General features: G+C 40.9%; 1 protein-coding gene across 1 annotated transcript in view; it reads right to left on the bottom strand.

Annotated features, from left to right (window-relative positions):
• Positions 1-4,114: 4,114 nt before the first annotated feature.
• The window catches only part of LOC137764627 (heat shock cognate 71 kDa protein-like), a 31,576-nt gene continuing 23,017 nt past the window's right edge, over positions 4,115-12,673 (bottom strand). The window contains 3 exon segments of the mRNA XM_068543680.1: positions 4,115-4,895; positions 4,898-5,155; positions 5,157-6,215. Coding sequence (XP_068399781.1) covers positions 4,197-4,895; positions 4,898-5,155; positions 5,157-6,215 — 2,016 coding nt within the window. The 3' untranslated portion in view covers positions 4,115-4,196.

The raw sequence follows: 12,673 nt of genomic DNA, 5'->3' as shown, positions 1-12,673 counted from the left end.
AGCTTAACTTTTTTCCAGGCAGTCAGAATTTTCAATAAGTCCCACATATAGCAGTGAAGTATAATATAAATGTTAAGGTATCAAGAAAGATGAAACCTCAGTTAGTGGAAATGAAGTATATAAACCAGTTATGATTAGTGTTGTTCATCTGACCTTTCTGGAGTATGGTCCATTCTCCTGTATGCTGCATGACTTTAATTATAGGATGCTAGGCTCCTATATATACACACCCAACTTTTTGTGCAGAGTGATGTATAACACCTAGCACGCTGGTGGCCTTCATTAAATATTAAATAATAATAATGCACATCCTGCCTCACTTAAAAAGTAAATACTGCCTTATTTTAAAAGGTCGTAAGTTTTCGTCTGTGCAAGGGACTATACCGTGAATTTTTAGTGCTGTTTTTAAATGATTTGCTTTATGGTGCTAGTTTTATAAGTGAGCTAAATTGCCCAGCTTTTCAGTGTCCCATCAGAGCAGTGGTGGAAAAGCAGCCTTGCCTATTCAGCATCAGTGTCACAAGGGGAATTTATGCAGGTGAGGCTCTTGGGATAGAGTCTTCTACAGGTGACGATATGATGGCTCATTCTTATTTTTCTCCTGAGGTTGATGCCTGCTGTCAGAAGACGTATAGATTGATTTGATCACCTTCCTTTCCTCCCTCTGGTGTCCAGCGTGAAAAAACTGAAACTAAAAAAGTGACCTCACTCTATGGAAAGAGGGGATCCAGCTATATTTCGAGTGGCTCTACAGCAGCCTTCAGTAATCAGAGGCCACTCAGGCACGCATCTCATCACAGATGTCTCAGACTCTTTTTTTTTTGTTTGTTTTTTTTCCTTTGCTGTAGGGACACATTCATACAGGTGATACCCGCCTCGTATGCAATCCTTGGTGTCTTAGCTTTCACTTCACACTTTCTCTCCCTCTTAAGAAAGTAGATATCGTAACCCCAGTGGGGTGTTGACTCAGCATCCCCACCACTCCCTTCCGACACTGGGGACTTGTTTCCCAGATCCCCTTTCCTGTCTGGTTTCAGGCTAGCTTGCTGAAGAAAGGTACTTGTGGAAGGTTTGGGAGGCAAAGGCAGAAAGGAAAGAGGAAACCATTATCCTGGGAAGCCACCAGATGAAGCAGCGTCAGAGACTTTCCCACCAGCGCCCACTTTGCAGGCCAGGTGGCCAGACACGACATACTCTTAGACTGACCACAAGCCCAACTCTCCCAGCCATGCCCGGGCTTTGAAATCACTAGTGATTGTTTCTTTGTCCCGGTGCCTACAGCTGTACAGTCCCTGCCACATTTGTATAAACCTTAATTTCTATATTGAATCCTTTATTCCTAGAATAATTGCAGGGGCTCTGTTTTTCTGACCAAACTCAGACTGACCAAACCCAGAGAGAGCCATATTACAGGTATAACCTTGTATCTGCTCTGATTTAAGAAGAAAACTAAATTATTCAATCAAGTTTCAGCACTTTATTAGTAGTAACAATACATGTGGTACGTTCCATGAAAGAATATGGAAAACCTATGTGTTTTGACACTACAGTTAAGAAATTATTCCTCTATTATTATTGTTATTATCACTCCTCTGTCATATATTAGCTATAGTAGTCCCCTCTTATTTGTGGTTTCTCTTTCGGCAGTTTGAGTTACCCGGTTTGGTCAACCAAGGTCTGAAAATAGTGAATGGAAAGTACTAGAAATAAACGATTCATAAGTTTTAAGTTGTGTGCTGTTCTTAGGAGTGTGACGATATCTCACACTGTCCTTATCCATCCCACCCAGACGAGAATCACCCCTTTATCCAGTATATCCTGCCTGTTGGTCACTTAGTAGCTGTCTTGGTTATCGGATGGACTGTCCCACAAATCCCTCCTCAGGGGATATACTGCATACTCCTTAGTTCTCCACTTATTTTTGGTATCCCAGTACTTGTGTTCACGTCATCATTATTTTACAAAATAATGGCCTCAAGAGTAGTGATGCTGGCAATTCAGATAAGCCAAGGAGAAGCCGTAGTAAAGTGCTTTCTCTAAGTGAAAAGGTGAAAGTTCTAACCTTAATAAGGAAAGAAAAAAAAATTGTTTGCTGAGGTTGCTAAGATCTACTGTAAGAGTGAATTTTCTTGGGACTTCCCTGGTGGTCCAGTGGTAAAGAATCTGCTTTACTATGCAGGGGACCCAGATTCGATCCCTGGTCGGGGAGCTAAGATCCCACATGCCGCGGAGCAACTAAGCCCACATGCCACAACTACTGAGCTCGTGGGCCTCAACTAGAGACCGTGTGCCGCAAACTACAGAGCCCACGCGCCCTGGAGCCTGCGTGCCACAACTAGAGAAGAGAAAATCTGCACGCCAGAACTAGAGAGAAGCCTGCACGTCTCAATGAAAGATCCCGCATGCCTCAACAAAGGTCCCATGTGCTGCAACTAAGACCTGACACAGCCAAAAATAAATAAATAAAAATTAAAAAAAAAGAATCTTCTATCCATGAAATTGTGAAGAAGGGAAGAGAAATTCCTACTAGTTTTGCTGTCACACCTCAAAATGCAAAAGTTATAGCCACAATGCGTGATGAGTACTTAGTTAAGATGGAAGTGGCCTTAAATTTGTACACTCAAATATTTTGAGAGAGAGACCACATTCACACAACTTTTATTTACAGTATATTGTTACATTTTTTTCTGTTATTAGTTATTGTTGTTAATCTCTTACTGTGCCTAATTTATAAATAAACTTGATCATAGGTATGTATATGAAAATACACAGTAAAATATGGTTGGGTGCTATCCGCTGTTCCAGGCATCCACTGGGGGTCTTGGAACGTATCCCCTGCTGCAGGCAAGTGGGGCCACTATACTGTACTGTACTTAAATTCTATCTAGTAAAGCAGTAGTGTGAGGGGATGCCTATTGTTCACTTAAGCGATACCATGTGTATATGCACACCTGCATGCTGGCGCACACACAGACACACATTACCCTCATTATACAGATCCCTACTCAGGGGCCAGCCACACTGCTCACTCCTTAATTCTCTGTTTGTTTTTGGTAACCTGAAAGCTGACACAGTGACCTGCCCTCTCTCTTGTCTAGCCAGTTACAAATAAGCAATACCCTTGCCCTCCCATCATCACTTTGTATTAATTCTTCCTCTTTTCTGTCAGGAGCCTTCTGAGTGAAAAATGATTGTTGATATTCTACCAAGCGGTGGAACAAATATGGGCTTTGAGTGGAAAAACCTGTATTTGAATCCATTCCTTTCTGGTTACTAAACACAGAGTAATGCAAAGCCCCAGCAATGTGTCTACCACATCACAGGTATTCAACACATGTTAGTTTACTAGACAAGACTTGGCCCCTGTATGCTTTGGTGTCCTCAGTGGTAAAAGGAAGCACTAGTGATCTTAACCCACAGGGGTTTTGTGAGACTAGTTGAGGTTATGCTTAGCACAGGGCACAGCGTAGTGAGAAGCTAGCCAGTGGTGTCTGCTTCTGTTGTTCTTGTTAATGCCTCACCAGAGATATAGTATATGAGATTCTCAAATGCAACTCTCTTTTTAAAACCAATCCCAAGGTAGATCTGCCTTTCTTAAAATTACGTTGTGTATCTAGAAAACACTCCTCTGTTCCTAGAGTCACCCTTGCCACTCTGCAGAGGCCTTAGTGTTCAACCTTGCTGACTTGTTATTTCCAGCTCTGCTAAGGCTTTTTTATTTTTTTATTCACCGCATGTCGGTGATGGTGAGTTTTATGTGTCCACTTGGCTAGTTTTTCATTCAGACACTAATCTAGTTGTTCCCTGAAGGTATTTCTGTAGAGATGATTCATATCTTTAAATACTTGACTTTAGGTAACAGAGGTTATCCTGCTCCTTTAATAACAAATAACTAATAGAGTTTGTTATTATTTAACGGGTAGCATGTTTACATAACTAATATTTATGAATTGCCCCCTTTTTTTATGGTGCCAATTTTAAATACAGTTTTATTTAAGACATTGTATTTTCCGCTTATAGTACAGTGCTTGTAAAGTGCAATGTTATTTCCTTTCCCCGTGCACACATTCCATGTTCAAGCATCAAGAATGCCCAGTTTACTATAGCAGCTCAACTTTAAAACTGCCATGGAATTTGCTACAAATTTGGGTCCTTCAGTGTTTTGTGGAACAATGCTAAACCTATGCTAGGCTGGCTTAATCAACCTCTTCAATGGTGGGCCCAGAGGAGGCACCACCAGATGGAGGAGCTCCACCACCAGGGAAGCCCGCAGGCATTCCTCCTGGCATGCCTCCTGCACTCTGATACAGCTTGGTAATGATGGGGTTGCAGACTTTTTCCAGCTCCTTCTGCTGATGTTCAGATTCTTCCTTCTCTGCAGTCTGGTTCTTATCAAGCCAGTTGATTATTGCATTACACTTATCAAGAATCTTCTGTTTGTCCTCATCATTAATCTTGCCTTGAAGTTTCTCATCCTCAACAGTAGCTTTCATGTTGAAAGCATAGGATTCAAGAGAATTCTTTGAAGACACCTTATCCCGCTGCTTCTCATCTTCAGTTTTGTACTTCTCTGCTTCCTGAACCATGCGTTCAATGTCTTCCTTGCTCAAATGGCCCTTGTCATTAGTGATGGTAATCTTGTTCTCTTTTCCTGTGCTCTGATCCACAGCAGAGACATTGAGGATGCCATTGGCATCAGTATCAAAAGTGACTTCAATCGGAGGAACACCATGGGGGGCAGGAGGTATGCCTGTGTGTTCATACTTGCCAAGCAAGTTGTTATCCTTGGTCATGGCATGCTCACCTTCATAAACCCGAATGAGTACACCGAGCTGGTTGTCAGAGTAGGTTGTGAAGGTCTGCATCTGCGTCTGCTTGGTGGGAATGGTGGTGTCGTGCGCTTGATGAGGACAGTCATGACTCCACCTGCAGTTTCAATTCCAAGGGAAAGAGGAGTGACATCCAACAGCAGCAAGTCTTGAACATTTTCAGATTTGTGTCCAGATAGAATGGCTGCCTGGACAGCTGCACCATAAGCAACAGCCTCGTCAGGGTTGATGCTCTTATTCAGTTCCTTCCCGTTGAAGAAGTCCTGTAGAAGTTTCTGAATCTTGGGGATGTGGGTTGAACCACCCACCAGGACAGTATCATGGATCTTGAGACTTGTCTAGCTTGGCATCCTGAAGGGCTTTCTCCACAGGGTCCAGTGTGTCACGGAACAGGTCAGCATTCAGTTCTTCAAATCGGGCACGGGTAATTGAGGTACAGAAGTCGATTCCTTCATAGAGGGAATCAGTCTCAGTACTGGCCTGGGTGCTGGAAGAGAGAGTGCACCTAGCACGCTCACAAGCAGTATGAAGGCGACGGACAGCCCTCTTGCTCTCACTGGTGTCCTTCTTGTGCTTGTGCTTGAACTCTGCAATAAAATGGTTGACCATTCGGTTGTCAAAGTCCTCTCCACCTAAGTGGGTATCTGTAGATTTGACCTCAAAGATTCCATCCTCAATAGTGAGAGTTGACACATCAAACGTGCCACCACCTGAATCAAAGATCAGCACATTTCTTTCTGCTCCGACCTTTTCGTCTAAGCCATAGGCAACAGCAGCAGCAGTTGGCTCGTTGATTCGAAGTACATTGAGCCCAGCAATAGTTCCAGCATCTTTGGTCTCAGCCTGACGCTGAGAATCACTAAAGTAAGCGGGTACTGTGACAGCAGCATGGGTAACAGTCTTCCCAGGGTAGGCTTCTGCTATTTCCTTCATCTTTGTCAAAACCGTGGATGACACCTCCTCTGGATAGAAACTTTCTGTCTCTCCCTTGTATTCTACTCGAACCTTAGGCCTGCTTGCATCATTCACCACCATGAAGGGCCAGTGCTTCATATCAGACTGGACCACAGCATCGTCAGGTCTTCGCGCAGTGAGGCGTTTGGCATCAGAAACCGTGTTGGTGGGATTCATTGCAACTTGGTTCTTTGCAGCGTCACCGATCAATCGTTTGGTATCAGTAAAGGCGGCATAGCTTGGGGTAGTTCGGTTCCCCTGATCACTGGCAATTATTTCCACTTTACCATGCTGGAAGACACCCACACAAGAATAGGTGGTGCCAAGATCAATGCCAACTGCAGGTCCCTTAGGCGTGGTTGCTGGAGCGTAGGCGCAGGTCTGCTGCAGGAGAAAACGGCAATCTGGGAAGCTGCCTCCGCATTCAATGAGCTTGCCCCATATTAACAAGCATTACTGAGTGCCTACCTAATACATCCTGAGGAGTACTAATTCTCTGATCTTAGAATCTTCATTAATTAACCTAATAATACTATCTCTATAGAGAGCAAGGATCTACAACTTGTGTGTGTGTGTGTGTGTGTGTGTGTGTGTGTGTGTGTGTGGTTCGTTCTGTTTGGTCATTTGCCCTCACATGCCTTCCTCCAGCATCTTTCTTCCTACATCTCAGGTCTCTCTACATTCTATCCTTGGTCACTTCTCCCTCTCTGTATTTCTTGGCATTCAAATTTCCTTCATTCCTTCCTACTTTTTTTTTGTTGTTGTTATTCCTTATTCTTCCTTGAGACAGTTTCACAAGCATCTTCACCATCTCTTCTCTAAGCAGATGATCAACCCCAGAGGGAAGATCCTATCACAAGCCATCATTTTCCCTGGGCTCTGGGCTACAGTTTGTCAGTTTGTACGCCTGCATTTGTTGGTTCAGCGTGGTACTTTGTGCGGCAAGCATTGTTGTCTTTTAATTCTGCCTAGCGCTGGAACTCATTTCCTGTTTCAGGAGGATCCCCAGCTCCCTGTTCATAGAGGTGGTGAGCATATGAACTCAGCTCACCCACTGTCCACAACTTCAGGGCATTTAGACTCCTGAAGGCACTCAGACACTGAGAGAGTTTGGTTCTCCCTCTGTGATGGAGAGCAGGCAGAGGGCAGTGGAGCAGCTATTGTAGGATTTACAGTTGGTGGCCCAAGCAGATCATGGCTGGAGTCTGAATCTGCTGTGTTCTCTTTTCAGAGTTTGGTTCTTCACACTTTTGATGAGTTCTGTGAGCTATGCAAGACCTTTCCAATGTGTTCCTTTTCTGCTCAATTTAGCCAGTATTGTTTCTGTTGTTTGTAATCAGGAACTGTGACTGCCTAGAACACTTTAAATGGGTTATGTCGTTTTAACTGTGGTGTCTCTGCTAAGTGATGTGGGAGGATAAGGGTGGATGGGCAGGCACTATGTCTGCAGTTTGAAAAGGCCTCTTTACCCCTGGATATCCTGATCCAGAGACCTGTACCACTTGGCTTGCTTAATAAATGGTAGTAACTTGATAATTGATTGAGTTTCTAGAAACTTTGCCAGTGGTTTGCTGAGAGGGTGATGGGCAAACATTCCTAGGACCACTCTGCCATGGGTTCCCTGATGTATTATTATCAAGTTACTCTTTGTGCCTATGAAGTGAGAATAAGTCAGTTCCCAACCTAGCTGAGAAACGTGTCAAATTACAAATGAGTGAATATGTGTGATGAACTTGCAACCCCATGAAAGAAGTGACATAGAAATGACAGATCCTTCATCAAAAAATTATAAGAATTACTTTTTCTATCATAAAATTAGTGAAGGTCTAGACCATAAAACTTAGAACATATAGAATATCATAAAGGAGAAATAATAATTTGTAATTCCAGGACTTAGAGTTAATATTTTGTATAGTCACTAAAAGTTTTCCAAAGGCAGCAATATTTCTTTGCTGTTCTGATTACAGAATCATATGAAGGTTTGAGAATTAAGTTCATAGTTTTTAATTCACGTAGAAATTTCCTTGATGTATTAATCTAGAGGCTATTGGAGAAGGGAAAATTTCCCCCTATCCTTTTTGGTTCTTTTGGCTAGTCTAATAATTAAATTGACACAAGGCATATTAACAGGAGTAAAAATTAATTTCATATGTATAAAGGCCTTATAGGTGCATGACTCAAAGTAGTGACTAAAGCCAGGTACCTTTTTTACCAAGAAACAATAAATTTGTGAGGAATTGACAAGAAAAATAAGTTTGGGCTTGCAAGAAACAAGGTTTGTTTATACAGCCTTCTCAGATTTGAATTCCCCATCTCTGGTGATAAGGATGTCTCTGTACCTCCTGGTACAGGGAAGTTACCTTTCACATGGGAGATTTATTTTCTTCTTTCAGGGGGGCAAAGGAGGGTCAGAGTATCCTTCTTGCATTGGCTGTTTCTTAAGTAACTTTAATTTAAACTAGTCAGTACACCAAGTGGCATATTGGGGGTGGTCTGCTCTGATCCCCATCGTGGCCAGATTATGATTCTAGAGAATGAGTAGATATTAGTCAGTGTTCTTTGGTGAGTGTTTGGTGCTCCAAGCAAAGAGCAGGGCAGAAAGCCAAGGTCTGTGGATGTGGAGAAATGAATTTTGTCCAGGGATGTGGATATGGTTCAGGGTGGCTGGAGGTCAGTGGAGAAGTGGATCAATAGGCAGGTTTTCCTTCACAGATGGCTCAGACGTTTAAATTTTATCCTGAAACTAGAGAAGATCTTTATAAGGGCTCACAGCAGAAGAATGAGTTAATCAGATCTGCTTTCTTGAAATCTGATTCATCAACAGTTTGATTCATCAGAGAAGACTGGGGATGAAGAGTAGGGCAAGACCACAAGCAGGCTACTCCGTTGCAATAGTCTAGCAGCAGTGCCAAGACTAGAAACAAAAGCAGTGGTGGTGGCATGGAGATAAGGAAAAGACTCTAGCATCACTGAGTAAGGGAAACCAGACAACTCTCTGACTATTTGGGTATAAGGAGTGGAGTATAAGGAGTGAAGAAGGCCACCTTACTAAGCTATGTGGTTGGTCACCATGTGCTTAATCACAGAAGTGAAAGAAAGATGCTTTCACATCTACTCTAAAATTTACTCTCTTAGCCACGTCTCTGAATAATGAGACTCAGTCTCAATGGTTAAACTCACGTTCTCACCTACCCTGTTCTTTCTTGGTTCCATTCAGGAACTCTCAACTTTTCCCAGAGGAAAGTAATAAACCAAGTTCATACTAAGATGTTGCAAAGAGGTTTCAGTCAATGTGGACCAAGGATTACCTGCATCAAAGTCTCAAAGGGGCAGGGCTGGATATCTGCATTTTAACAGGCATCCAAGATGATTTTTATGCCCAGTAAATTTTGGTAACCACCGTGACAGAGACTTAACATCTCAACTCTCCCAAGAGTATTTTAAGAGAGGAACACAAAACAGAATAATCCAATTCAATAGGTGTTTATTCAGTATATCTAATGCCTTTGCTAAACACTATCTGCTCTTCCAGATTATATCTATCTACAGGGGAACAGATGGGAAGGGAGGGAGCGAGGGACAGAAAGATCTGCCCACAGGTCAAATAAGTAAATAACTAACGCTAGAATTTAGATATTCCTCTGCAGGTCAGGAGAAGAGAGATTTTTACAGTACGAATGAGGTAATTCCTCTCAGGAAGCCTTAAATCCTAATCCTTGGGTGAATGCCTACTCTCTTTCCACCACACATAAACGCTGTCTTTCCAGGAGAACTCAGAAAATAACTTTTTGTAATTTTTTAAAGTCAATCTTAGAGATTTCCCCCAACTATTGTTAGAGCCACAAATAGGACCCACCCCAACCCTTCCATAAGCTTTTATTGCCTTTGTATTTGCAACTGTAAATGGTTTTATAGTGTTGTTCTAGATAGTCTAAACATAATTGATTTTAACAAGGAATTGGCAATAAAGCTCATTTCAATCCTTTCGGTTTAAGTGGAAATTCATAAAAAGTGAACTGAGATGTAAAAAATTGATTAAATCTTGGAAACCAATGTATGATCTAAAATAAAAATTCCGTATCACAAAACAATTAACTCCAGTGATTTAAAAGGGAAAATTTAAAAGTCTGATAATTTCATTCTTAGCTAGATGGGAAAAAGTTGAACACACTGTACTGACAGTGTTTAAACCAGAAAACATATTCAACATCTGTTTAACCTCAGTTGGAAAGAGAGCTCCTTGAAAGTATTTTTTATGCCTTTTAGATTGCTTCATATCATCGAGAGACTCCATTTCCACTATATATAACTACCTATTGAATGTGATGAGCAGTTTTACAGGGGGATTGGGCTATAGCTGAAAATACAGAAAATTCAATAGATATAAAAACCTGGCTTAGTTTTCATTGCTATTGTAATAGAGTAATGCTAGATCATTTTAGGTTAATAGAGCAAAGTATTTTTAGAAACTTCTGGACCTTAAATAGGTTCTAAAGCAGTAGAAATAAGATTTGAGAACTTTAAAAAAATGGGAAAAGATTCACATTTACAGCTTTGTCATAATGTGAAAGCAAGCATTAGAAAAAAATTTGGCTTATTATGATTTTTAAACAGTAAACCCTTTACTGAGTATAAGCTGAGCTCGACAAAGAAAACTTATTTCAAGAGTAATAGCTGATTTTCTGTAACATTAATATGAGCATCCATATCTAGCACCCTCCCTCCCAGTTGACTAGTGAAATGGAAAATAGAATATAAGGATGGGGAAAGCTTTATCAAGTGGAAATTAGGAGAATGAGATATTCATGCCCAGAAACTTTGAGCAATTTCTGCAAGGTAAGTACAGACATAATGTAGCTAAGAAAGGGAAGGACAATTTGTAAATTCCTACCTATGAAGTCATGACGTAAGTACAAGAGATTCCAACATCCTCCTACCCCACCCCACGCCAGTGCCACACGGTCATCCCTAACTCATAGGGGCAAAGGCTGGAGGCAAACCCCCATATGGCTGTGTCCGCATTAGCTGGGGAAGCCTTGGTGATGCTCACTCGTCCACCCTCCATACAAACACACTTGATGTGGACTACCAAGTCAGGCAGAGAGCTGGCATTTGGCCGTGGTCACCTTGCATTAAGAGGAAGTGGACAAGGTTTAGCATACAGGAGAAATGAGGGTTGGAGCAGAATACTCCAGCACATTTCTGGCTGCCATATCTAAGAAGAGAAAGACACCTTCAACCAAAAGTAAAGTTTTCTGCTGCTGCTGCCTCAGCCTCAGGTGCCTTCCAGACTGGTCCCAGAGAAGGGAGATTCTGAAATAGCAAAGTAACACTATAGCAATTCTGAATTTTCTTTTTCTTCTTTTATCTAGACCTGTCAGGTTAGAGTAGGAATCCAAGCACTCTTACAAAACCAGTCTCAGCTCCTGCCTAGACAATAATGGAACTTCCTCTGTACTAATTGTAATGATGTTGATTATGATGGTGATGAGAACAATGATTATAATGGCAACTACCATTCATTAAGCAATTACCATGTGCATGACACTGTGCTAAACTCTTTCTGGTATTAAATCAGTTAATTATAACTGAATTTAATAAATAATCATATTTATTTTCATGATCATAATCATGCTTTTTATAGTACGTGCCATGATTAGGAATATTTTATAAATGAGGACTCTGAGCTTAGAGAGACTTACTAACTTGCCCAAGCTTGTTTATCTAGAGAGAAACTGAGTTAGGATTTGAATTAGGGTGAGAAAACAGAGAAACATCGATGAATTTAAGAGACGGTAGGTATCTACTCTGAGAAATCAGAGCAAACAAGAGAATGAAGAATACAGAAGTTTGAAAAATCTCTACCTCATGTTCTTTAAAGGATACTACGTTTATAAAGTTAGAGGAAGCAAACATGAAATGAGACTAATCTAAGATCTGAAAGGCCTGAACGTAGTTTAAAAGAAATAAAAAGATTGCTTCCATACGAATTTAGAAATTTTTTGTTCTAGTTCTGTGAAAAATGCCATTGGTAATTTGATAGGGATTGCATTGAATCTGTAGATTGCCTTGGGTAGTATAGTCATTTTAACAATATTGATTCTTCCAATCCAAGAACATGGTACATCTCTCCATCTGTTTGTGTCATCTTCAATTTCTTTCATCAGCGTCTTATAGTTTTTGGAGTACAGGTCTTTTGCCTCCTTAGGTAGGTTTATTCCTAGGTGTTTCATTCTTTTTTGATGCAGTGGTAAATGGGATTGTTTCCTTAATTTCTCTTTCTGATATTTCATTGTTTGTGTATAGAAATGCAACAGATTTCTGTATATTAATTTTGTATCCTGCAACTTTACCAAATTCATTGATGAGCTCTAATAGTTTTCTGGTAGTCTTTAGGATTTTCTGTGTATAGTAGTAATATGTCATCTGCAAACAGTGACAGTTTTACTTCTTTTCCAGCTTGGATTCCCTTTATTTCTTTTTCTTTTCTGATTGCTATGGCTAGGACTTCCAAAACTATGTCGAATAAAAGTGGTGAGAGTGGGCATCCTTGTCTCGTTCCTGATTTTGGAGGAAATGCTTTCAGCTTTTCACCATTGAGTATGATGTTAGCTGTGGGTTCATATACATGGCCTTTATTATGTTGAAGTATGTTCCCTCTATACCCACTTTCTGAAGAGTTTTTATCATAAATGGATGTTGAATTTTATGAAAACCTTTTCCTGTATCTACTGGGATGATCATATGATCTTCTTCAGTTTGTTAATATGGTGTATCACATTGATTGATTTGTGGATATTGAAAAATCCTTGCATGCCTGGGATAAATCCCACTTGATCATGGTGTATGATTTTTTTTTAATGTATTGTTGGAGTCAATTTGCTAGTATT

The sequence above is a fragment of the Eschrichtius robustus genome, chromosome 5 (assembly GCF_028021215.1).
Source record: "Eschrichtius robustus isolate mEscRob2 chromosome 5, mEscRob2.pri, whole genome shotgun sequence".
NCBI classification, from domain to species: Eukaryota; Metazoa; Chordata; class Mammalia; order Artiodactyla; family Eschrichtiidae; genus Eschrichtius; species Eschrichtius robustus.
Note: the sequence above shows the minus strand (reverse complement) of the source record. Positions and strands in the feature narration are given on the sequence as shown.